This window comes from Phoca vitulina, unplaced genomic scaffold (genome assembly GCF_004348235.1).
Source record: "Phoca vitulina isolate PV1807 unplaced genomic scaffold, GSC_HSeal_1.0 scaffold48, whole genome shotgun sequence".
Lineage (NCBI taxonomy): Eukaryota > Metazoa > Chordata > Mammalia > Carnivora > Phocidae > Phoca > Phoca vitulina.
In genome coordinates this window covers 8,809,558-8,837,055 of record NW_022589751.1, presented here as the reverse complement: position 1 = coordinate 8,837,055, position 27,498 = coordinate 8,809,558, and the positions used below count along the sequence as shown (strand labels likewise).

At 40.3% G+C, this 27,498-nt stretch overlaps 1 protein-coding gene across 2 annotated transcripts; it reads right to left on the bottom strand.

The window, feature by feature from the left end:
* Positions 1–4,794: 4,794 nt before the first annotated feature.
* CCNJ (cyclin J) lies at positions 4,795–25,913 on the bottom strand. 2 transcript variants are annotated; one of them, XM_032432517.1, is made up of 6 exons: positions 25,699–25,911; positions 24,939–25,048; positions 16,269–16,479; positions 9,077–9,376; positions 8,830–8,989; positions 4,795–8,266 (listed from the first exon to the last, which is right to left on the bottom strand). In XM_032432517.1, the coding sequence occupies exons 2-6, from the start codon at positions 25,005–25,007 to the stop codon at positions 7,855–7,857; spliced, it is 1,152 nt and encodes a 383-aa protein (XP_032288408.1). In that variant the 5' UTR covers positions 25,008–25,048; positions 25,699–25,911; the 3' UTR covers positions 4,795–7,854. The 2 variants fall into 2 exon arrangements, with proteins under 2 accessions (XP_032288408.1, XP_032288409.1); XM_032432518.1 differs by having other exon boundaries at positions 5,598–8,266; positions 8,830–8,953; positions 25,699–25,913.
* Between the last annotated feature and the right edge of the window lie 1,585 nt (positions 25,914–27,498).

The following is a 27,498-nucleotide window of genomic DNA, read 5'->3' as shown; positions in this document are numbered from 1 at the left end:
GAATTTCTGTTGTTTCATTGAATTGTCAACTCATTTGCCCGTAGCACAGTGACTTATTTATTGCAGGTTTGTAATATATTTTAATATGTCAGAGAGCTCATCTCCCCTCATTTTCCTTGTTCAGAATTTTCCTGTTTATTCTTGTTTAGTTCATTTTTTAAAAATTGGCTTGTGAGGTTGTTTAATTTATAGATGAATATAAGAATTGCCATCTTTATGATGTTGATGCTTCCTCTCTAAGAATATGGCATGACTGGGGTGCCTGGGTGGCTCAGCAGTTAAGCGTCTGTCTTCGGCTCAGGTCATGATCTCAGGATCCTCGGATCGAGCCCCATGTCGAGCTCCCTGCTCAGTGGGGAGCCTGCTTCTCCCTCTCTCTGCCCCTCTGTGCCGCTTGTGCTCTCTCTCTCAATAAATAAAATCTTAAAAAAATATGGCATGACTTGTTCAAGTATTCTTTTGTGTCACTCACAAGTATTTAAAGTTTTCTTCATATTGATCTTCCACATTTCTTATGTTTATTGCTAGGCATTTTATCTTCTTTTGGTGGCCATTATAATTGAATATATCTTTCATTAAATCTAACTGGTGGCTGTTTGTATATATGAAAGCTATTTTAATTATGCACCCAGTCAATTTACTGAATTCACTTATTGTCTGTAATAGTTTTTCAGTTGGTTATCTTGGAGTTTCCAGGTGTACAATCATATCTGCAAATAGTGGCAGTTTTACCTCCTCCTTTTCAATTTTTAAAAATATATTTATTTATTTATGAGAGAGAGAGTGAGAGCGACAGAAATCACAGAAGGAGAGGGAGAAGCAGACTTGCCACTGAGCAAGGAGTCCGATGCAGGACTTGATCCCAGGACCTGGAGATCATGACCTGAACCGAAGGCAGACGCCCAACTGACTGAGCCACCCAGGCGCCCCCTTCTTTTCAGTTTTTAAACTGTTTTCTTTTCTCTAGCTGCACTGCAGGCATGTATCAGGTTTTTTTTTCTTTTATAATTCTTTAATTTCTGCATTTATCTTATTTCTTTCCTTCTGTTTTTGCTTGGTTTACTTGTTCTTGTTGGCATTTTGACTTTCTTTTGGTTTTGGTCCTATTATCTATATTTTTTTCATCGAATTTTCATGGAAGTATGTTTTCTACCATGACTATACAATGTTAATTCTACATTTTGGAATTGATTGCTGTTTTCTTCATGGATTAATATATAGTCAAGTTTTGTGAAAGTTCACATTAGAGTTTAATATTATCAAAGAAAACTTAGATATAATAATTATTAGTACACTATTTACTTGTTCAAAGGAAACCAGTAATGGGTTAATTTCATCTAATGAAGGCAAAAATGGGAATATTTTTGCAGTTTGGAAACCACAGATTTTCTCTTCTTTGGGTGAGCTGCAGATTAGCTGGCAGCTAGCAAAGAGGCCAAGTCAAGGCATTGTGATCGTAGGCACCCAGACGGGTCAACAAAGGAAGCAATTCCAGTTGTTAAAAACTTTTGAGAAGACTGAGAGTTTTGCTATTGGCACAGGTGACGCTGTCAGTGTCCTCTGTGATCTTGTCCACCAGGTCCGTACCATCTCCCTTCTCAGAACCTCTCCATATATGACAGTTAGATCATAATGTTATTATGATCTTTAGAGCTTTACTTATTTTTTAAATTACCAATCTGCCATGGACCAAAAGAGATGAATTACAGTTTCCTACTACCTAGGTTTTTCTTTCATTTCTCCTTATATCCTCTGTTGCTTTCACATAATATTGTTGCAAAATTATTTGATTCACAGATATTAACTGTTCATCTTTACTGTGAATTATAATCTTTAGCATTATATATACTGCCCCCTTTTTTCTGGTTGGTTTAATACATTTGGGCCTGAATTCAGCCTTGTATGTTATTAAGATGTTGCTTTTTGAGGGTTTTTTTTTGGTATCTCTTTACTCATCCTGTGTTTTCAACCCTTCAGAATCATTTTATTTTTGTTGTAGCTCTGTTATATAGCATAGATTTGAGTTTTGCTTTGTGATTCAGTCTAAAATTCTTTTTAAGAAATGAGTTTAGCCCTTTTATATTTATTTATTTGTATGTTTGGTCTTCTGTTCTATTGTTATACTTTTTTTGTATTTATACCATCTATAAATATTTTACTATATAGACTGCTTGCTTTGTTTTCTGTATTTCTTTTGATAATTAGGAAGGTTTGTTCCAATAGTTACCTTTGTAATATCTTGATTGTATAACAGCCTCAGTTCTGTATTTATTCAGCCAGACTTTCAGTATTTGTAATTCCCTCCCATAAGTAATAACAAATAATCAGCTGGATTTCATTCAGATAAAAAACTTAGGCTCTGTGAAAGACAATGTCAAGAGAATGAGGAGACAAGCCACAGACTGGCAAAGACACATCTAAGAAAGGATTGTTATACAAAATATACAAAGAGGGGCACCTTGCTGGCTCAGTCCATAGAGTATTCAACTCGTAATCTCAGGGTTTTGAGTCTGAGCCCCACGTTGGGGATAGAGATTACTTAAAATAAAAAAAAAGTGGAATACCCAAAATATACAAAAAACTCATAAAATTGACAATACAAAAATAACCTGAGGGGACCCTGGGTGGCTCAGTTGCTTGGGCATCTTACTCCTGATTTCGGCTCAGGTCATGATCGCAGGGTTGTGAGATTGAGCCCCGTGTCGGGCTCTGTGCTCAGCACTGAGTCTGCTGGAGATTCTCTCCCTCTCCCTCTGCTCCTCCCCCGACTCGCACATAAGCACTCTCTAAAATGAGTGAATAAAACTAAAAAAAAAACACCATAAAAAATACCTGGTTAAAAATTGGGCTAAAGACCTTAAGATACCTCCCCAGATATACAGATGGCAAGTAAACATAAGAAAAGTTGCTCCACATCATTTATCATCAGGGAAATGCAAATCAAAACAATGAGATACTATAGACTACATACCCCTACACACACTACACACTTACAGAACAGCCAAAATCCCACTGACACCACCAAATGCTGATGAGGATGTGGAGCGACAGGAACTCCCATTCACTGCTGGTGGGAATGCAAATGTACTACCACTTTGGAAGACAGTTTGGTGGTTTCTTACAAAATTAAACATACTCTTAACCACACAACCCAGGAATCTCACTTCTTTGGTACTTACCCCAAAGAGCTGAAAACTGACATCCACAGTAAAACCTGCATACATGTTGATAGCAGTTTTACTCATAACTGTTGAAACTTGGAAGCAGCCAAGATGTCCTTCAGTAGGTGAGTGGATAAACTGTGATCCACCCAGACAACGGAATATTCAGCACTAAAAAGAGCTAACAAGCTATGAAAAGACATGATGTAAATTTACACATATCACTAAGTGAAAGAAGCCAATCCGAAAAGGCTATGTACTGTATGGCCCCAACTATATGACATTCTGGAAAAGGAGAAACTGTGGAGACAATAAAAAGATTAGTGGTTGCCAGGGGTTGGGGATGGGGGAAAGGGACGGCATGGGGAGGGATGAATAAACAGATTACAGAGGATTTTTAGCAGTGAAAATACATAGTATGATACCGTAATGATGGGTACATGCCATTATACTTTTGTCTAAACCCATAGAATGTCCACCACCAAGAGTGAACCATAATGTAAACTATGGACTTTGAGTGATTATGATGTGTTAGTGTAGATTCATCAGTTGTAATAAATATACCACTCTGGGGCAGGACGTTGATAATGGGGGAGAACGTGCATGTATGGGGTAGGGGGCACATGGGAAATTTCTGTACCTTCTGAATTTTGCTCTAAAAATTCTAAAACTGCTCTAAAAAAAAGTCTTTAAAGGGGCACCGGCTTGGCTTAGTCAGTTGGGCGCCTGCCTTTGGCTCGGTCACGATCCCGGGGTCCTGGGACCGAGCCCCGTGTCAGGCTTCCTGCTCAGCGGGGAGCATCTTTCTCCCTCTCCCTCTTGTTCTCTCTCTAATAGATAAATAGAATCTTTAAAGAAAAAAAGTCTTTATTTTTTTATTTTTTATTTTTAAAGGTTTTATTTATTTGACAGAGAGGGAACACAAGCAGGAGGAGTGGGAGAGGGAGAAGCGGGCTCCCTGCTCGGCAGAGAGCCCGATGCGGGGCTCGATCCCAGGACCCTGGGATCATGACCTGAGCCGAAGGCAGACGCTTAACGACTGAGCCACCCAGGCGCCCAGAAAAAAAGTCTTTAAAATAATAATAAAAAGAATGGCAGCTGGGTAGGGATAGGGTAGCAGCCTACCCCTACTTTTCCATTGGAAAGCTGGAGCTTGGTCTTCATGCTTTCCACCTACTGTATTTTTTACTTTTTTTTTTTTTTTTAATCTAAGGGATTTTAAAATGGATGTTGGGTGATTCCTAAATGAAGATAATATTAAACTGAGTTCCAGACTATACCACTGTTAACTGCTCCAATGTGAAAGTCGTATCAAGCTAAATATAAGCTGCTTGAGGTTAGGGAGGTTAAGTCTTTCACCATGTGCTTGAAGACAAATGATGGATATAAACTTGTTACATGGGGTTCAGAACTGCCTCCACGTAAAGCTACCTGCCCTGGTCTAGAATGCTTGTTGTTTTCTTAAATTCAGCCTTAAAGAACATTGTATAGTAACTGACTCGAGGTCTGTTGCTAAACCCTGGCACTGTGCCAGAGCAAGGGACACTACAGAGGACTAATTTTAAAAATGCTTCTTAGTACATTAGTAAAATGTTAAAATTTTACTCTTCAAAACAATTTCTATCTGCTGAGTTTTAAGTGGCAAATGATACATATACTTAGGTGAACAGACCATTCTCACTCACTGTTGACCCTGCTTCCTCTCACACCCTTGACCATCTTGTGCCCCTACTTTTCTGAGATCAGACTTCAAATTTTCTGTTGTTTGAGAAATCAGATGCTGCAATTGCTAATATATTGATTTTAAGCTCAAAAGGCCAGAAGCTGTGTCCAACATACTTTCGTGGGCTTTGATGCTCAGTATGAATACATAATCAATGGACAAGAGTTTCCTACCACTTCAGTTATACTCTACATCTGGATGGCTTTTAGTAAATATAATTAGGATTCCAAGTCTGACTAATACGATGACATGGTTCACTGAAGCTACAAATATATGTCAAATATATTTAAAACAAAACGCTAAAGCCATTTTACTGAAAACTAGTTTTATTTTAAAATTAAGTGCATAGCACTCATCTAATTCCATTGGTGTAGAATTTAGCACCATACTCGCTATTTGCAATTAATGTCACAACACAGATACATTTTGGTTTGCAGTCTGTACTTGAGTAGTGTTTATTTAGTGGACTTTGGTAAAGCCCTTTATACATATTAATCTCTTCACAGTACACATTTAATGATGGTCCAGTAATCTCAAAAAAAAAAAAAAAAAGACCTACTTTAAAGACTAACCAATAAATTAAACAAAACAAAACCCACACAACTCCCCCCACCCCCATCCCGCAAGGCTAGCAGTTGTGAGCTATTATTTATATTGAAACTTAATGTTTTAAAAATAGTTCTGATTCTCCAACCACCCCATCCCACCCCACCCTGGGTATGCAGCAATAGTAACCAATTAATTATTTTATTCTACCCCCCACAAAATTAATCCAGTGTTCTTTAGCTTTTTTAAATACAAACTGGGAAAGTGTTATAAGCTTTTTAAAAAGGCATATTCTTCTATAACAAGAATGACATTTAAACCAATCAATAAAAGCATTTGACAAGACATTAAATTACCATAGGCACCGGTTGTTGTTTCAAGTTGGGATCTCTATCCCAATATCTTACATTCATAGCATTATTGAGGTAGTTAAAATACTGAAAATTGGACTCCAGATGCTGGGTTCTGAATGTGAATGTGAAAGATATATTCTCTTTTGAACCCACTTTCCCCCAAATAATTCAAGCTCTCTTTGAGGTAAGAACTACCAAAATCCAATTAGCAGCCTTCTGTAAGAGGAAAAGTGATTATACTTTCAGAAAAACAATTTTCAGGGTTGAAAACTGCCATGAGTGAGTGTTCTTACCTGAGTGGTTTTTTATCTACCAGACTAATAAATTCACATCATGCCCTATGTACTCTAATTATAAAAGTTACCATTCTTTTAAGGAGAGGACATTCTCTAGGAATTCACGCTGGCAGAAGCCACCCACCCACATTTATCCACTGGAGCCATCTGGATCAATCCACTACTGCGTTGAGTCCCTTCCCTTCCTAACAAAAGCCATCGGCGTGATTACTGAGACTCCGGCTGCATACCCACAACGTTTTTATAATAAGTTTGTCTTCAATGCATATTGTGGCAGTCACACACCTGCCATGCAGTTTCCCTTCTATTCAAGTGCTATCTTTAAAAAAACACAAACAAAAAGACACACCTCACTAATTTTTAAATCAGAAAGCTTCCCTCCACCAAATCTCTCTTCTCCCACAGATAAGAGCACAATGTATAGTTTCAGTTATTACAATGCTTTCTTTTTTACTTTTTATTCCCTCCGAACTCTCTCCCCCCAATTGCCCTCGCTGTAATGACAACTTATTGCTGTTTTCACTCATTACCGACACAGTGAAATGTCCCAGGGCCGTTCTGGGGCTAATGTAATGCAAGTGGCTGCTGCAATCTAGTACTGGGTTCCTTCGCTGATACACAGACGGGCTTGGATTGCAAGGCTGCTTGTAAAACTTGCCCTCCACGTGACAAAGTGCTGCTCTAGCACAACCTGAGAACTACCCTGGCCACATTCCACTTCAAAATAAACCTACAGGACTTCATTCTAGTACTGACATTTTACCGTTACACCTTCCCTTGAAAAAACTTCTAGAGTAACATCAAATCTGAGTATAAATCATTGATTGCACTGAGAAATGCAAAACCTATATATGGATTATGAATGATAGGAACCACTTCATTCATTCTAAGCTACAATTAGGTTCTCAGTTGAAAACACATCCTAGCAAGAGTATTTTAACCTATGTTATAAAGGTAGTTCATACTATAACATTCCCAAAGCATGTTGCATTACAGTTAAGTGTTTCCAAGTAGTACAAATTCCCTGAGTTAAATGTGTTTTAATCCTAAAGATTTGAGGTTGATCACTTAGGGCAAAAAAACAACAAAAATTTATGACCATGATTTTAAGAGATCTACTCCACCCTTAATTTTAGTACATAAATCCAGATACCTATATATTGAGATAGGAAGTTATAGAGACTCATCTAAAAAAAAAAATTTTTTTTTTTTTACTGCACAGATTGGTAGAGCATAGCAATTCATGAGTTTAAACTCAGTCAAAAATTCATTTATAGACCAAAAATGTAACTCAAAACTGCAGAATAAAAAAAAAGGACCTCTTCAAAAATTAATACTGTAACTTTCCTTCATAAAAAGACCATTTGGCAAGTCCACAGATAAACATTAGTCTCTGATATATAAGCCAACATTAGGCCCAGAGCCCACCAAGATCAAATCTCAAAATGGCGATTTAGAGTCTGTCCAAATTTTCTGTTGTATTGAATATTTTTGAAATATTTGGACCATCAGCCAGGGCTTGAAAGTTTTTGTCATATAAGGATGTGTTTTAACAGGATTTGATATACATACTGTTAAAGTGTTTGCAGTGTTGGTTCAGTCCTCCCCGGTATTCGTGGCGCACTGAAAGGGATATTCTGTCTTCCTGATGCTGGTATCCGAAGCATTCTGATGCAATCTGGATCCCTTTCCTTTTGAAGAGAACTTTACAAAAAGCTTGCCCCAGAGCTTCAAGTCACAGAACAGTCTGGGTCAGGAATTACCTTCACATAACATCACCTTTCAAAGCAGGGAGTGATGCAAGGGTAATGTTCATTTATCTGATAACTCCGGTTATAAGAAACATTCAGACAGGGCTTAACTTCTACTGGTATTGCCAGGGACATCCCGACACCAGTCTGCACGTGCCCGAGGCCCTGCACACTGGTCTGGAAGCCAGCAGGACACGTCTGTAGTGTGTAAGACGAGGTGTGTGTGGTAGATGCAATCTGCGGGCAGCTTGGCTGCTCGGCGACAGGATGGCGGTACTGCAGCGGGGTGTGGTGCGTCTGATGGAGATAGTGGGGCTGCTGAAAGTGAACTGGCCGCGAGGCCTGGGAGGCTGACTGCAGCACACTGAGCTGCGCCGGCTGGGCCCCCGCCTGGCCTCTCTGTTTGTTGGCCTCTTTCACGTCGTTATCATGCGCGCTGTATGGAGAGAGAGAAAACTGTTAATAACGGTACTTCCACTCTTCAACGGCTGACTCCGCGGACGGCCCCACTGCCTACACAGCAGTCACTGTAACCGGAATTCCGACAACGCTGAGATCTCACTCTTATCCTTCTAAAAAGCTCCTTCCTTTGGCACAAACCTTGGGAACTCGCTGCTGGTAGCCTGGAGGCCTATTTCCTGCTTGGGAAATATATCCACAATAAGCACTTGAACACCGCTGCCCCTTTGGTGACACCCTGGTGGCCCCACAATTCAAAGGTGTGGAAAGAAGGAGCAGGGCAAGAGCTGCCCGGAGTGATCTGGGTTACGGGCTCACTCACGCAGAGCATACCGTGTACCCAGAATCGTGACGGCAGCGACAGCCTCTCCCCAGGAAACAGCCCAGGTGCAGCCTCCCACCAAGCACTGCTCACGGCAGCCGGCAACGGTCAGGGCCGGTGTCCTAAAAGCTCTGGGCTTGCGAGAAGTTGTTTGTAGGGCCCCTTATCCATGAAGAAAAATACTGAGCAATCACAAACACAAGATTAAGGAGGCTTACATCAATAGCCGTTCAATGCACTGCACTAAAAAATCCCAGGAGTAAGCAGTAAGACGATGCAGTCTTGTAGGCCACGTTGGAGAAAGACGAAGTATAATCCTTGAAGAAGCCACACATGCAGCAGCTACTAAAGAAGGTGCATAATTTAGAAAGGCATAATCTGTGGAGACATCAAAAATGAACTTAAGCAACAGAATACACAAGTCACCAGCTCACATGTCACCTACTGGCATCCACAATGACTCACCTTGCAAAGATACTTCCAGGAAATAATCTGCATACTTGGCCATGTAGAGTTTCGTTTTTTCCAAGCAAATCATCGGCCAGCCATCATGAAGATCTGTTTCGTGTACTGCTTCAGAGAGATAATACTCAATGAAATGGGCAGCTGTTGGAAGGCAGAGGTTCCACTGAAAGGTTTCTAATAGTAACAGTTCCATATGTAGCAAATTTTGCTTTGTTAATACTAGATTCATATTAGTCATACAACCCAGGCTGTTGAGCTGTTCCAGCTTAGGCACACTATCTTCTTTTTCTTCAAATTTACCTTATAAGCAAAGGGGGGGGGGGGGGGGAGAGAGAGAGAGAGAGAGAAAGGTTACACAAGCGATCATTATAGGTCCAGTCACTTAACTGGGATTTGCTGTCTCACTGCAAAGATTTAGATGCAAAGACATTCTTTCTCCTACCTTGGGCCGATACAATTGTGCCAGAACTCTGGCTCTCATATTCTGCATGTTTTCTTTCCTCCTGCCTCCATCCCCTGCCCCTCACCCTCCTCTAAAAAAAATGGAACATGTAAACATGCTGATCTATGTGACACTACATAATGAAAATCGTCCTATGTGCCAATGAAAAAATAACTCTCTCAGATCTCACCAGCCGAATATTTCCAGGAAATTTCTTTTGGGGAGGGGGAACAGGTAGTGGTCAGTGGAAGAAAATTAGTTTATTTTAGAATAGAAGAAAGTGTAAAGAATTTAATGTCTGAAGTTATCTGAAATGAATTAACTTCATTATCTGAAAATACTGAGTTATCTGAAATCAAAAGTAGCTAAGCTTCAAGTGTTTCATCTTGGTGTATTTTTCAGAACAATCTCAATTCTAGAGAGACAGCGGGAGAAAAAAACTGGGTGAATATCTAATAAGCCTTCTCATTCCACAGAGCAACCTCCTCTTCAGAATTCAAAACAGAAACCTAGCTAAATCTGTTACCAAAAAAGGGAGGGGAGGATACTTTTTATTTACTTTTATATCCTCTTCCTGAAAGCAGAATAGAAGTAGACAATCAGATGGCTGGACTTCATTATTCTAAGGCATTAACTTCTTTTCAGGAAATATTCATCCATATGTACAGCTGAGAAACAGAATTCCCTCAGAATTCTAGCCCCAGAATAATGTTCCTATAGGTTTTATACCATCTTACACTTTAATCTTAACTATATAAAAATCATTCATTTTAGGTATCTCTAGAACTTATGGCTGGAGAAAATTCAAACTATCAAGTACCAGTATGGTTTTCCAGATGCAGCAATAGAACCAAAGAATTGTCTTCAAGTTTCTTTGGGTTCATTCCACAGTGGTCCATAGAAGAAGGGAAATTAACTAAAACCTTCTACCTTCTAGTATTATGTTCTATTTTACATTAAAGTTTAAAACAGTCATATTATATTGCAATTATTCCTAATTGTATGAAACACAATCTACCATACAGATTTCTCACAACAGCTTTTATACTTGCTCAAAATTACAGTTGTTAGACTATGTTATATACTACTGTATAAAATTTTTTGTTTTACTATTTTGATAACTTTTTCAACATACTTGGTTTCCTTGGAAATCTTCTAATTTTATTTTATCCATTAAAAACATACTTTGGAGAAGAGCCAGAAAGACTGCCAAGCAGTAGAAACCAGGCAGGCTTCCCTGGGAAATTTCTCTTCCAGAAGGGCTGGGTTTGTATCACCCACTGGAGGTACTACAGCAAACGGCAGTGGCCCTCGGGACAGATGTTCCATGGACTGGACCCAGTGGGCCTGCCTCAGGGCTGGGGAAAAAGCACTGCTGACTACTTGGGTCTTTGCTTGGAGGGTGGGAGAACTGGAGTAGAAGGCTGTGTCTCCTATGCCAGGAGAGTCAAAGCTCATGACTTGAAGAAGAGTCGGAGCCCAAAGAGAATTCCTCTCCCGCCTCAGAAATTCTGACCTTCTTTAGATCTAAATTGTTCTTAACACTAAATATTGCTGTGGGTAGGAGTTGATTTAAAAAAAAGTACACAATTCAGACTTTTAAAGAATCTAGATAGCCCTGCCCAATTCAAATCACATAGAGAAGAATTTCCCAAGTTTTTCCGATATGATATACTTAGTACAGCCAAATGCACTAACGTGGTCTTTAGAACATAGTCATCCAGCATCATCACTGCATAAAGATACAGGAAAGGAACCACCGCTCTCAGTGTCAGAGTGGAGAATGTCCCAGGAATTTAGTTCAGTCCCTCTGGATGAATCATGAAGGTCCTTAAAGTAAGTACCCTGCCATTTGTGCAGCAGTGACACTAGCAGTATACTTCAAAGGAACATTGTAAAAACTAATGTGTTTATTTATATCATGCTTGAAGTTCCTTTGAAGAAACTAATACACCATAATTCACTGTTTAACTCAAGGATCAAGAATGTTCCATATTATCTTCCTGAAACTTTCAACATTGAAAACAAAATTGTATATGACTAATTTCAAAGCTCAAAAAAACCAATATAGTGAGGTTGGCCAATTCATTTAAGGTCAAGTAAGCTGAATCAAATAAAAAATGGAAGCCAAAAAGGAAGACTTATGTTTGAATTCCCAAATCTGTACTTCTAGATCAAAGTATTGCACTGGGTTATATGGGAACGACAACTATCAAAACAGACAAGATGTCAATATTATTAAACATCTACGTGGTTTCTGTATTTATAAAGTACTTGGCTATTACAAGTGTGAAAGCCTTTGCAACTTGACATGCAGAGTTAAAAATAACCTTGAACTACATAAATAACCATACTTGGGATTTTATTCAGGCTTATGTTTTTTGGAACTTTTTCATTATATATAGTGATATAAATATTCAGAATCACGGAAGCTAAAGGATTTCAAAATGTGTGACAGTGTCAGTGAGTACCTGCATTCGTATCCATAGTTTTTGTTGTGCTGAAAGCTATGTGCATGGGTATTTTAAATCTACTTATCTGTAATACCACATACAGATCACAAACATCAGTTTCTTCAATTGAAAGGAAATACCAGAAGCCATGTGATTATATTGATAAAGGCCTCAAACAGGAAATAAGGGCACAGGAAATTCACATCTGCTTCCCAGAAAATAAGGAATTAGACGCCACAGAAACAAAACATCAGACTTTCTTTCCTTTATAGGAAATGCTCAGATCAGCCATGGAAATGAGCACATTTTCAAAGCCAGCAGTGAACGGCAGGTATGTGGCAGAAAGGCAAGGATCAAATGTCATACTGTAAGCTCTGCCAATCCACATTTGATTCTGTTAGTACCGAGTAGGAAAAAAGTCATCCTTAATATATACTAAGGATTTTCACAAATTTGTAAGACTACCAATCTAATGGAAAAACAGGTAAGGAACAGGAAAAGACAATTCATAGGGGGGAATAAAAGGTTCTATTCTCATTAAAAATTGAGATGTAAATCAAATCAACTATGAGATAAAATTCTGACCTTTCAGTTAACTAAGTAAAAAGCTCTGTCAACCCATTACTGGTAAGCAAGGAGAAACAAGCACTTATCACAGATTTTTCTACTAACAGCCTATAATCTTACTTTGGCTTCATCTTGATTCTGAGATCATTTCTTAGTTACACAAATTATCAAAAGCCTCATCTCCAAGACTGCTTTCATGTTCTCCACAAGTTCAGTGCTGATCAAAGAAGCCAAGGGAGGCCAGGGTATACATGACAAAGAGTTGGAATTTCAGAATTTCCCAGGATAATTGGAGACTTTTCTGGAAAGAGCCAGAATCTTTAGGGCTAGGGAGCCAGATTAAAGATTACAGAACAGATTATGGCAGAATTAATCATTACGATGCTGACTTTTGTTTCAATTTCCTATGTGCTTTTAAACATCTTACCCACTTGATCCTCACAACAACTTTGTCAGTTAAATGTCTTTATTTTCATTTTATGGACAAGTAACTTCAGACTTAAGGGTTGTTGAAATTCATATTGCTGACAAGACATACAAACCTAGGAAATTCATCACTGTAATCCCTACTCTAAAACACTGCATACCCCTCCTCTCCAATCAAGGACAGTCTGTAGGTCCTTTCTTCCTACTTCCAACAGTGCAGACACAGGCAGCTGGGTACGCATATTACCTGGAACTTATGCCCTGTGCTCTATCTTTGGCCAAACGAGAGACAGCCTCCCATCCTACTTAACAAGTGGAATCCAACTGTCACCCAGTCCTGTCAGCTGTAAGCTGCTCTTCACTTTTACGCAACAGGCTGCCCATCCTAAAGCAGGTAGCAGCTGGAGAAGGACATACAAAGTTCAATCATTCTGGGAGGAGAGAAGCATTACTTAAAGTTTATGAAACCTAACTGGAGAGCTGCCAAAGGTAAGAAGAGTGTAAGAATGTAAAAAACACTAGAATGTATTCCACAAATTAAAAACAGACATTAGATACTAAAAACAGGCTACTAGTTTATAAGCACCTTAAATGCTTTTGTTGTAGTAAAGTTAGAGAGCAGAGGCAGGAGAGATTGTAGCCAACTACTAAGAGCCAGCCTCTTTGATTCCTTACCCAAGCACAGAGCTGACAGCTTGAACTTTTTTTTTTTTTTTAAAGAAAGATTTTTTTAAGTAATCTCTACACCCAACATGGGGCTTGAACTTACAACCCTGATAGCTTGAACTCTTGCCCACCACCTACCTGGAGGGGCTGAGACCCTGGGAGACACCTACCTCATACTCTTCCATTCTCCAGTGGGAAAGGAACAATGGAAAAACAATTCTCTCTCAGGGAAAGAGAGGGTAAGGGGTGTCAGTAGAACAAAAGGAGGAGGTATCTGACTCTTTCAGTAACAGCTAATTAACAATTCATATTTGAACCACAGCAAATACAAATCCCAAAGCCTAGTTCCTGGAAAATGTGCAAAATCATCTTCAATAAAATAAATTGATCATAATCTTAAACTAACAATAATTAAAAAAAGAACAGCTGAAAACTCCATTCCAATCAACCTAAGATGGTGTGCAAATAAAGTATCCTTCCCCCAAATTGTACAAATTGCAGAAACTTGGCACCAACGCCAAGCACTGCATGGTGGCCAGAAATCTTACTAGATTATTTGACTAGAGTCCCCAGTGAACTTTGGCAATAACATGTGGTTTATGAGTATCTAGTTTAGTATCCCCTAATTCTTTGATAAGTTATCAGTAAGTAAACGTAAGTCACAAATGTAAGTCGGTCCATGAACTCTACATCATTCATAATTTCACAGTCCACCAGCAAGAATCTCCCACTTGGTCTGCACCACACTTTTAAGAATCTCAGGCATAGAGCAAATGTGACTTGGTAGTGGTAAAAGCACAGTGACAGCCAAAACAGGCAAAAATCATTTTTCATTAATGATCCGAAGTTTTTAAAATAACCTAACTTGTGTATGTGATTTCCAGTATCTCTCTTCTATAAACTGATCCTATTATAAACTAACATTTTGTAGGATAACAAGAAACCATTCCATGCGTGGATTCTCACACATCCGATACGTCAAGTATGGGTTTTTCTAGTCCTATGCAAACTATGAAACCACAAAGGGCTTCACAGACAGTGATGAAACATATACAGAATTGTACATGAGATTGCTTATGAGAATGACACTCTGATTAAAGGTTAAAGGTTAATTATAAATGGAAGTATTACCTCTCCAGCTTTCTGGGTAGAGGGGAGAAGAACAGGTGATGTGTCTGAATCTTAGAGGACAACAGATTAAAGGAGAAATACAGATTTTCAGGAAATAGATGGTATTCTGGTAAGACTTTGGCTCAAGGTGCATGGGAATAGGGTGGGACGATAAGACTGGAAAGGTGGCAGGGTCTAGACGAAAGGTTCTAAATGTTACATTAAGGAGTTTCTACCTTAACCCACAGGGAGTGGGAAGTCATTACTGGGGCTGTGTTTATTTATATTCAGCCGGGTCCACAAAGGATTTGAAATAACTTAAAAAAGACCTCCAAGGAGACAAAATCAGATCAAAGGAATAATAAGGGTAGAAAAAGAAATCTGTCCTAGAAATGATTACACAGGCCTGCATTTGGTTTTAGGTTTACTTGCAGTCTAAGAACAAAGTTGTTCTAGAAAGAACTCTGGTGGCAGGGTATAGGGGGAATGTTCCTTAGACAGCAGCCATACAAGATCCCAAACCCTCAAGTGGGGGTTAGAGATGAAGGCAGTAGGTATTTCTACATCCTACTTTAAAGTGGGGTTTACGTTCCTATTGTAATGTCATAAATAATATAAAGAGTAATGAATTCAATTTCAATATTATATACAATCTTTCTCACATTACTAAAAGGAGAAAAACCCAATTTCAATTCCTTTACTCATCCTCTTTCTCTTTGGTCAAGGTACTAACAATGAAATGATTTACAGGAAGAAGCTAAAAGAAAGAGCACCAAAAGACCCACCAGTACATTCTGCCTCAGGTAACAACTACGGTTTATCAGAGTCTACCTTGCAGCCGACCACGGAACTGTGCCTACTGCAGAAGCAAAGTCCTCCCCATTTGTAGCAGAGGCCTGTGAACCTCTAGTTCATTAAGCCAACTCATTATGTAGTCAGTAGAAGGTATTCTAACAATACAAGAGTACAGTATCTTGTAGACAGAGTGTCTCAACCTAGTTCCACTGATATTTTGGGCCAGTAATTCCTTATTGGGGGCTGTCCTGTATATTGTAGGTATTTAGTAGCATCCCAGACCTCTACTCACTAGATCCTAGCAGCATCCTCCCAGGTTGTGACAACAACCAAAACCGGCTTCACCCAAAGCCAACTATTTCTTGTGGGGCACAGTTTTTCGCAGTTGAGAACTTTAAGGCAATGGTTCTCAATTGGAAAAGTACATCAGAATCACCTCTGGAACTCGAGCCCCATGATACAGATTCTGAGTCAGTAGATCTGGAGTGGCCTAGACTTTTGTAGCAGAATCTTCAGGATGTAGGGCTTAAGAACATGTTTTCAAAAGACTTCAGAGCCACTTTTTAATGTCTAGTTAAAAATTATTATGCCAAGAAGCACTTTCAACATAAACTTTCTGATATTAGTAAATTGGAATGAATGGAATTTGGTGATATTTCACTGAGCTCTACATAAATTTTCTTTATTATAAACAATGGAAATTTCCAGTCATATACATGAGATTCATACTTACTTGCTAAAAGCAGACAGGAAAGTGCAACTAAATGCAGCTGCTGGATAGATATGTCATATCGATCCATAAATAAGTCCAGCAAATAGACAGCAAGATGTCGGGCAGAAGGGCAGAGGGTGAAGCGATTGCTCACAATGGCAATCAGGTCAGCAAAATACCTTCTGAGACTTAGTTGAGGGGACTGGCCTTTGTAGGAAGGCAACTTCAGCTCCTGTATCAAGAGGAACAGTATTTAGTCTAACACAGCCTGTAGGAGCAGTACACCTGCACAATGCAAAGACGACCCCCCCAATATATTAGTGTTAACAAGTGCCTAGAACACTTTTCTTGAAAGAAACACAAACATGGAAAAGTTGATTGGAAGGATAATGAACAGTATTAATTAACAGCACTTGATTTAAAATTTAAAACCAAACTTTTCTCCTTCATTTTTAACCATCTCTGATGTGAAAAATTGTGTTTCTTGCATTACAGAATGGATATATTCCAGCAAGATTTTTGTATCTTATTTTCCTTACCAGGTGTTTTCAGAAAAACATCCTTATCAAAATCCCAACCACACAACACATACACACCCCTTCCAGAAAGCTCAAAGCTTTGGATCAGAAGGTAACAGGGAAGTGAATATGCTCCTGGTATGTCACATGCTTTACTACACTTGCAGAGGTATGGAAGGTAGAGACTAGTATTCATCCACTAGTATCTTCTAAGCATGTTTCCCTTTTAGCAGTTTTATGATGCTCTCCTTTGCCATTACCTTTTCATATACCTAAAATTTCTCCCCTCATTGCTGTTCAATCTCAGAATTGTATGAACCCATTTTTTTCAAGTTAGAAATTTTCTATAGTACTAAAGTATTTCCACAGCATAGAGAAAGACAGGTTCTAAATTATTTCATGAGATCAGCATAATACTAAAACTAAACCCAACAGGTATCACAATAGCAGGAAATTACACAGATATGACCCCAAAAGCACAGGCAAAAAAAGATAAATGAGACTTCATCAAAATTTAAAACTTTTGTGTACCAAAGTTCATTCTTTTCAATAGAGGGAAAAGGCAATCCACAGAATGGGAGAAAATATTTGCAAATCATATTCGGGCAAGAGGTTAATATCCAGATTATATAAAGAATTCTTTTATACATGCAATCCAACAACAAAAAAACAACTTGCTTAAAAATGGGTAAAAGACTTGAAAAATCATTTCTCCAAAGAAGATATATAAATGGCCAATAAACACGTATAAAGATGCTCAACATTACTAATCATTAGGGAAATGCAAATCAAAACCATTATGAGATAACATTTCACACCCACTGGGATTGCTATTATCAAAATAAACACAGGGGCACCTGGGTGGCTCAGTTGGTTAAGCATCCGACTTGATTTTGGCTCCGGTCTGGGAGTTGTGAGATGGGAGTCATGAGATGGAGCTCTGCATTGTGCTCCATGCCGGGTGTGGAGCCTGCTTGAGATTCTTTCCCTCTCCCTCTAGCCCTCTCTTTCTCTCAACAAAGCAAAATAACCACAGAAACAGAAAACAAAATTAACAAGTGTTGATAAGAATGTGAAAAACTGGAAGCCTTCTGTAATGGTGGGAATATAAAATTGCACAGACACTGAACAATGGTATTGCAATTCCTCAAAAAAATTAAACACAGAATCACTATATGATCCAGCAATTCACTTTTAGGTATACACCAAGAAGAACTGAAGAAGGGACTCAGATATTTGTATATATATTGACAGCAGCATTATTCACAAAAGCCAAAAGGTGGAAACAATCCATCAACATATGAATGGATAAACAAAATGTATTTTAGTTTAAGAAGACGACAGGGCGCCTGGGTGGCTCAGTTGTTAGGCGTCTGCCTTCAGCTCAGGTCATGATCCCAGGGTCCTGGGATCGAGCCCCACATCGGGCTCCCTGCTCCGCGGGAAGCCTGCTTCTCCCTCCCACTCCCCCTGCTTGTGTTCCCTCTCGCGCTGTCTCTCTCTCTGTCAAATAAATAAAATCTTTAAAAAAAAAAACAAAAAAAAACACAAAATGTATTTTAGTTTAAGAAGACGACAGGGCGCCTGGGTGGCTCAGTCGTTAAGCGTCTGCCTTCGGCTCAGGTCATGATCCCAGGGTCCTGGGATCGAGCCCCACATCGGGCTCCCTGCTCAGCGGGAAGCCTGCTTCACCCTCTTCCACTCCCCCTGCTTGTGTTCCCTCTCTCGCTGTCTGTCAAATAAATAAATAAAATCTTGAAAAAAAAAAAAAGATGAAAAAGTTCTGAAGATGGAGAGTGGTGAAAGTAGCAGAATGTAAATGTACCAAAAGTCACGGAACTGTACACTTAAATATGGTTAAAGTTTTATGTTGTGGACATTTTACAATAAACAAACACCAAAAACCGAAGTTATATGTCTAACTTAGTAAGGTATAAAACTTTAGATAAAATGTTAGCCAATGTAATTTAATAGTATATCCAAAGAATATCATCAATTGTAGTACATCCCAGGAATTCAAAGATGGTTTGATATCAGGAAATCTACTACTATAAATCATAATTTAAAAATCACACATGAATATTCACAATCATCTTGATAGATGCCAAAATAGCATGTGGACAAAGGTGACCCTGGGAGAAATAATATCAGATGTATATTTCTTTGATGAAGGAAGGAAGGTAAAAAAAAAAAACTCTCAAATTAAAGAGCCAGCATCTCACTTGAAGATAAAACAGTAGAAGGATTAGCATTCTAGTGCCTGCTATTGCAATATTACTTAACATTATTCCGTGAACACTAATCCAAATAGAAAAAAGAAAGAAAAGGTTTAATGACTGGAAAAGGAGAATCGAAAGTCAATAATAGGAATAAAAATACTTTTTAGATGATAGAATTTATATCCAAGAAAACCAACAGAAAAAATAAACAGTATTCAGTAAGACGGCTGTTCACAAAATTAATATTAAAAAAATCAATAGCCTGGGGGCACCTTTGGCTCAGGTCACGATCCCAGGGTCCTGGGATGGAGCCCAGCATCGCTTCTCCCTCTCCCTCTGCCTGCCGCTCTCCCTGCTTGTGCTCTGTCAAATAAAATCTTAAAAAAAAAAACAAAAACAACAATAGCCTACTTGTATATTAACTGGTTAGAAAACAGAAGATTCCATACAAAGTAACTATAAAAATTAAAACACCTAGAAAAAATATTTATATTTCAGCACTTTATGAAGGTAACATTAAAATTCTAAACGAGTATGGAAGACTTGCATACATACTCCATCTCACGACTCCCATTTTTCTTGGATAAAGAAATCGATTTGATAACAATGGCATTTCAAATCAGGAGAATAGATGAATTTAATAAATGTTTCTGACACATAGGACAGAGTGAATTTCTCTATTATTTAGAGAAATCCTACACATACACATTGATAAGAAAAAGGCAACATTTAGGGGCGCCTGGGTAGCTCAGTCATTAAGCATCTGCCTTTGGCTCAGGTCATGATCCCAGGGTCCTGGGATCAAGCCCCGCACTGGGCTCCCTGCTCAGCAGGAAGCCTGCTTCTCCCTCTCCCACTCCCTCTGCTTGTGTTCCCTCTCTCGCTGTGTCTCTCTCTGTCAAGTAAATAAATAAAATCTTAAAAAGAAAAAGGCAACATTTATAAACAGTTTATAGGAAAATTAAATATGGCCAAAAACATATAAAAAGATGGCTATTCTCATTCAAAACTAAAGAATTACATACTTTTTCACTTCCCAGATTATATTTTATTAACTTTCGCTTATGCTTTCAAGAGTGGAAATAGGAACTACCATGTATTTAATAGGTCAGGTTGACAACTGACATAACCTTTTGGAGGGAAATTAGGTAATATAAATTTTTTAAAATGCAGACTGCAAATACCTTTCAACCTAGCAATTTACCCTACATATAAGAAGATCCTTTGCAACATTGTTTTTATAGCAAAATAGTGGGAAAAGCTTGATATCCAAAAATCTGGATGAATCTACAGAGATTTATTGCTGAGTGTATAGAGCCAATCCCAGGTCACATACTCGTAATTCCACATACATAACATTCTTAAAAGGACAAAATTACAGACATGAAGGACAAATTAGTGGTTGCCAGGGGTTAAGGGGGAGAATAAGGGTGGGAGAGAAGAGGGTGTGGCTACAAATCATAAGAGATTCTTGTGGTGATAAAAAAATATTCTGTATCTTTGACTATATCAATATTAATATCCTGGTTGTGAAAATTATACTAAAGTTCTGTAGATGTACCACTGAGGGAAACTGGGTAAAGGGTATAGAGGATCTCTCTGTATCATTTCTTACAACTGTATGTAAATCTACAATTATCTCAAAAAAAAAAAAGTACAATAAAAAAAAGCTTGGCATTCATCAACAGGGAACTGATAAACCATAGGACATCAATTCAATGTGGACATTAAAATAAAGGGCAGTTGATCTAAATGTGTTGATACAGAAAAAAAACATAAATAGAATGAGTTGAATGATGTTGGGGTGGAAGGATGGTACAGAACAGCGAATATATATTCTGACCTCTTGTATCAACAACAAAAAATATTTGCATATATACTAATTTATTGGGTATCTTTTCAGGAAAAAAACAATGGTGGTAACCTTAGGGGATCAGGGAACAGTGAGGGTTGGAAAAAGCTCATTTTAAACCTTATACTAATGGAATTTTTTTTAACCATATGCATGTATCACTTAAAATTTCTAAAAAATAGGGGCGCCTGGGTGGCTCAGTTGGTTAAGCGACTGCCTTCGGCTCAGGTCATGATCCTGGAGTCCCGGGATCGAGTCCCACATCGGGCTCCCTGCTCAGCAGGGGGTCTCCTTCTCCCTCTGCCCTCTTCCCTCTTGTGCTCTCTGTCTCTCATTCTCTCTCTCTCAAATAAATAAATAAAATCTTTAAAAAAAAATTTTTTTTCTAAAAAATATTAATAAGAGTTACTTGGTAGATAGACTAATAGGCCATTTCAAACTTTTGTACATGTGAGAAAAGCATAAACAAATGCTATTTAGGAAAAAAACTACTGGCTTAGGCTTGCTTGGTTCTTTGAAGAGAAAAAAAATATTAACTTCCCCCAATAAAAGGAACATGCCGATTTCTCATGCAGCCCCCAGGATCTCCTCTTTTACCATTTCTGTAGATCTTTAGAATGGTGTAAATGAGTTACAATTTTAAACTTCACCTTTCTTTGCTGTCGTCACATGACATTTATTGAGCATCTCTTATGTAGCAGATACTGTGTTAACCCCAGGGATAAAAGCTGGAAAACAGTCTCAAGCCTCTCTTGGACAGGTAAACCAAAACACAGAGATGATTAGGATATAATATAGTAACCACAGGGTATTACAGGAACACTGAGACGGAAGATCTAACCCAGCTCAGGAGATGGAGTGCTGGGAAAAAACAAAGTCAGGTTAGGCTTTCTTTAAAAGAGGCCTGAGGGGCGCCTGGGTGGCTCAGTTGTTAAGCGTCTGCCTTCAGCTCAGGTCATGATCCCAGGGTCCTGGGATCGAGCCCCAAATCGGGCTCCCTGCTTAGCAGGAAGCCTGCTTCTCCCTCTCCCACTCCCCCTGCCTGTGCTCCCTCTCTCACTGTGTCTCCCTCTCTGAAATAAATAAAATCTTTAAAAAAATAAATAAATAAAAATAAATAAAAGAGGCCTGAACAAGGTGTTAAAGCTCACTGGGAAACACAGCTGGAAAACACTGTATTTGGTGGACTTTATTTTTCACTATATTAACTTTATTAAATGTGGACAAAACAAAGGCAAGAACACCAAAGACCAACAGGAGATTTTTAACGAATACATTCTTCTTCTGTCATTTTAAATGGTAAAGTACAAGTGCCTACCAGATGGCTGTCAGATTTAGTTCTCCTTGTCCAGGTACTGCCTGGCAGTTAGGCAAGCTGAGGAAATAACCTGTGCTTCTCTCAGCTTACAAGGTTTTTCTACTATCTATTCCTGATCCTCCAGAATTTTACACTCTTCTTCCTCCCTGCTTCTCGGAATCCCATAGGACCAAAGCACTGAGACCTGGACTTGTCATCTCCATCTCCAGTCTCAAGTACCAGTCAGCTCCCCATCCCAAATGCCATCCCTTTCCCAGAACAGATTACTGTCCAGCCAGGATGGAAATAAAGGCATAGAAGGAATACTCACAAATGTAAATACAACTCTGTGGGATATTTTCTGAATGTTTCTCACAAGCTAGCATTGTTCGCATCTGTCATAAAGACTCCTGAAAATACTTCCCAAGCATCCTAAGGCACTAGTATATATAGCAAAACAATGAGAAGACAGAGGAGAAGACACAGGTCTAAGAAGACAGTTGTTTTGTAGGGTTTTTTGTGGGGGGAGTGTAATTATATTTTACAAAAACAATACATCTGGCTTTTGGGGTTGAAGAGAATTTCCATTTGTTGTCATTTTTACCCTTCTCTAGTAGATACAATGCTGGCTGAAGCAATTATTTCTCTATACACCTTGGATCTAAACACAGAATTCCTTCCATAGTGTCTGAATGGCACCTGCCCAAAGGAAGACCTAAATTGAGATGCTCTGAGTTATAGGAGATTAGACCACGTAAAGGTGGATTATGCCTGTCTCATTCACTATTACCATTTTAACACCTGGCATAGCACCTTGTACACTGCAGGTACTCATATATGTTGAATAAATAAGCATATGACTATCCAACTAAACCACCTAATTAACAGCTTGGAATTAACATGTATTTTTTTTTTTTATGAGAAAAGTTCATTTTAACTTTCCTTGACTTCAGTGTACTACAACCAGGGTTCTTTCCAGTTCTACAATGCTCAAGTTTACTGACTAACATAAATTATTCAAAAAAGTGTGGCCTTTGTGTCAAATGTGGCTTACACAGTGCTTAAAGATAAAATAAAGACAACCCAGGGTAGCATGCCACAGGTGGCCCAAGGTAATTTTCAGTGCCATTCCCTCAGACCCTGTGCTATCTCATCCTCTTGATAGTTCGTAAGCAACTTTAGTACAGGGTTGTGTCTTATTCCTTCAATCCTCCCCAGAGCCTAATACACAAAAAGTATTCAACAAGTCTGTGGAAAAAAAAAAAAATCCACTTCCAACCTCAACTGACAAAATTAATTCAGGAAATCATTCAGGATTAAAATTACACATAAAATAATTGAAAACCATGGAAGTCCATTAAGAAAAATCTTTTGAGGGGCCCCTGGGTGGCTCAGTCTGCCTTCAGCTCAGGTCATGATCCAGGGGTCCTGGGATGGAGCCCCACATTGGGCTCCCTGCTCAGTGGAGTCTGCTTCTCCCTCTCCCTCTGCCCCTCCCACTGCTCCTTCTCTTTCTCACTCACTTTCTCGCTCTCAAATAAATAAAATCTTTAAAAAAATAAAAATAAAAAATAAAAATAAAAGACCACATCTTAAAAAAATATATATATGGACAATTTTCAAAGTGGAAAACCTGAAACTCTCTTCCTAACATTCCAGAGAACCATTCCACAGTTGAGACTTTTTTGTGATAGGAAAAACCTCTTAGGTGGCTGAGGTGTCCATCTAAGAGGCTGAATGTCAGAATTAATACGTACCATTTAGAAATCTTAAACCTCAGAAAAGGGTACAGTTGGAACAATTAAAGTTAGAATTAGGTTTTCTAATCTAGTTAACCCGGCTTAAAAAAAGAAAAAAATCAAGATACAAGTTCATTATCATCCCAGGATCTCCCAACTCCAACAGTCAGCATCCCTTTTATTAAAGAGTCAGTGCTTTGCTTCTCTCTCATTTTCTATACATAACAAATGGCTATCTCCATCCTTGGTGAAAATGAGTCAAGTTAGGGATAGTTTTGATCTGATCTCTCTTCTGGTTATCAGAGATAAATCCTTAAGCTGGGATGTGACAGAGTAAAACTGTTACTTAAGAGCAACAATACGCAGACTTTGCATTGTGCCAGAAAAGTGAATTCTCCCTACCAACATCTATTAAATATATTAAGTGTACTTTCTGCCTTACATTAGCTGGAAGAAGCAGTTAATTCCTACCTTAAGGCATTCTGAACAGCCCGCAAATCTGACAGTCTCAGGGAAAATAAGTTATGGCTTAGTGCTTCTATATACCAAGCCCTGTTCTAAAGCTCATGTACAGTATCAGCTCATTAATCTCACAATCCCCGCCCCCACAAGGCACGTTCCATTATTATTATTCATTCTACAGATGAGGAAATTGGGAAACAGGAAAATTAAGTAACTTGTCCAAAGTCTGACTTACAGCAAGTTAGTGGACAGGCTGGGGAGTTAATGTACAGATGTGACATAACAGCCTAATGTAACAGCAACTACAGAACAAGGAGGGCTACTCTGCCCAAGAGAAAGGCAGCACACACATCTGTTTAAACACAGTATCAAAGTCATGTTCCACCTTCCCTCTCCCAAATACCGCGCCCCACCCCCTTCCTCATTTAAGTTGCAGGTTCTTCTGATACATCCAAAGGAAGAAACTAAGAAGTTAATTAACCTCGAGCAAATAAGCAAACGCGCCCTTTCTGGTCTGGAAACTAGCGACAGCACTTCCCAGGGAGCTGCGATTTATACAAATTGGCACAAAACACTGCAAGGAAAAGTCCGGGATCGGGGCTACCTTGTATCGAAGCGCTTGATGAATGTCTGCGGCCAGCTGTCCCCGCCACCACTGTCCCTCCAGCTCCATGGGACCGGGCGGCGCGCCTGGCCAGACGCGGCAACTTCAGTCTGTAAGACACACCCCAGACGCGGTCACGGCCAGCACCCTCCACACGACCCTCCGCGCCCCCTCCCCGAGGGGTGTGACCTCAGGCCACCCTGGGTGGCTGTTCCTCTTCACCCGCCTCGACCTAAAGCTAGCACCGATGCAAACCAATTCCCCGACGCCGCGCATAAGGCCCCAGTCAGGAGGAGCGGGCTCACGCTGAGAACTGCCGGCCTGGGTGCCGGGCAGAGGGGTCCAACTTGGGCCCGAGTTCCCAAGGCGCGGCCCCGGCTGCGCGCACGGGAAGCTGGAGGCGGAGGCCCGGCTGAGGGCTCCCCGCGTCCCGGGTTCGAATTCTCCCGTCGGCCCCGGGGAGCCGAGAGACTGACACCAGTCGCAGACCCCCTGAGGAGAACACCTCCCGCGGACAAACCGACGGACGAAAGCCCGCCTGGCTCCGGGTCCCGGCTGCAGGCGCCCGGGCGCTCGTTCCTCCCGGGGGGCCTCCCCGCGGTCCCGCCGGGGCCGGCGCACACCCAGGCCGCCGCCTCCTCGTCCGGAGCAGCGCAGGGGATCGCGCGGCCCCAGAAAGGCGAACAAAAGGCCGGGCCGGGCGGGTCCGGTGTCCCGCGCCCAGCACAGGCCTGCCGGTCCCCACGGCGGCCTCCCTTACCCGGAACCGCGGCCCTCACAGCCCCAGCTCCGCCGGCGTGCCTGGGACGCCGGCCCCGCTCATGATGCGGACAGTCGGCCGCGAAGCGCCGGCCTCAGCTCGGGCCCAGCGCCGGGGCGCTCGCGCCGCCCATTGTTAAAGGACCGGCAGGCGGCTCCGCGTACAAAGCCAGCGCGGGGGCACATGCGGCCCCGCTGCTGCCAATCTCGTCTCGCGATACAGCCGGGTCACCCTGAGCCGTCCAATCGGCGGCCGGGCCGGGCCCAGGTGCAGCGGTCGGCGGCGGCTCGGCGGCCCTGGTCGGGACCCGGTGGCAACAACCCGCGCCGCCTCGGCGCGATTCGGTGCTTGGCGTTGCCCGACAGCTCCGCCACCGCCTACCGGGAAGCCGGCCCGAGGGGCGGGCAGAGGTCGGAGGAGGGCGCCCTACAAATTACAACGTTGATCATCATTCCGCGGGCCAATCTGGTCATGCCACTCACCTGCTGAGAACCTTCGATGGCTCCCGATGCCCGCAGAGGAAAGTTCTGAAGCCTCAGTTTGGCGTTTAAAACCCTTTACAGTGTGGATTGAGTCTGCTTTATCTCACATCACAACAGCCCCGTATACATCCTAGGGGCTGCTCTGTGGGATTATTAATCCCTCCACAAATGCTTTAGCCGTTTCCGAAGCTCCTAAACGGGCTTGCTCTTTGAAATTCTGCTGTCTCTAAGTTCCACCTCAAAACCTATTCCTGCTTCTAGAAACGTAATTTATCATTCCCCCTCTTTATTTCCTTTGCTTTAGAGATCCCCAAGAGCTTTGAGTAGAGATTACCTTTAGTAACCTAGTTTGTCAAATCCAAAGTGGATGTAATTTGCCATCTGTGGTCTTAAATCAGGAAACTACAAAACTGTGGAAACACTCCAACATCAAGTAAGGTGATGTGGAACCTGGAATATGATTCGCAGAAATCTAATCAATTGTATTTTAACCTTTTTGGTGGAATATCACAACAGAAGTGCATGGTCAACGCAGGACAGTGATGCTTGCTTTTCTGAGAATGTGGATCAACCTCATTTAATATTTAAAAATGAATCATGGAAACTTCCCCCTTTTACTTAGAATTCTTTGTCCCAAAAGAGGCATGCTTATAGCTCCTATAAAGTGATGAATGTATGTTACATAAATCAGTCTTATTATCACAATGACATCTTGATATATTTGAAGAACAGCTGCAGATATGTATGTGAGACAATGCTTAAGCCAGGAGAGCAGGGCTACAGGAACTAATGGCAAGACAAAGAAAACTCAGAAGCAGAGCTCGGCAGAACCCAGCCTAGCCCAGTGTTGTCCAGGGAGAGGCTGCCCAGGCCTATCTCAGTTGCAGGGTTTCCCTAGAGAGGAGAGGAACACATCCAGGCCAAAACCTCCATGCCATTTATAATGGTGTTTAAATAGTACCTACCTCCTTAGGTTCTAATTCATGTGCACTAAGCAACTTTATGACAATAATTTGGCATCCCAATAACTTAAATGTGCAGGGTCTAGTTAAGAACCCTTTCAGAAAAATAGGTCACAGACTGTAATCATCAGTATAATAAGTAGGTTGTCTCTCATGGCTTACTTTGAAGATGTTTTTCACTGGGAGATATTTGTTCACAAAGAATTCTCAGATTTTCTGGATTTACCTATTATGAAAGGACCTTAATGTTCATTCATTTTATAAATTTGTGTGTGGGTATATATACACACATATATATGTGTGTGTATATGTATATATACACTTTATATATATATATATATATATATATATATATA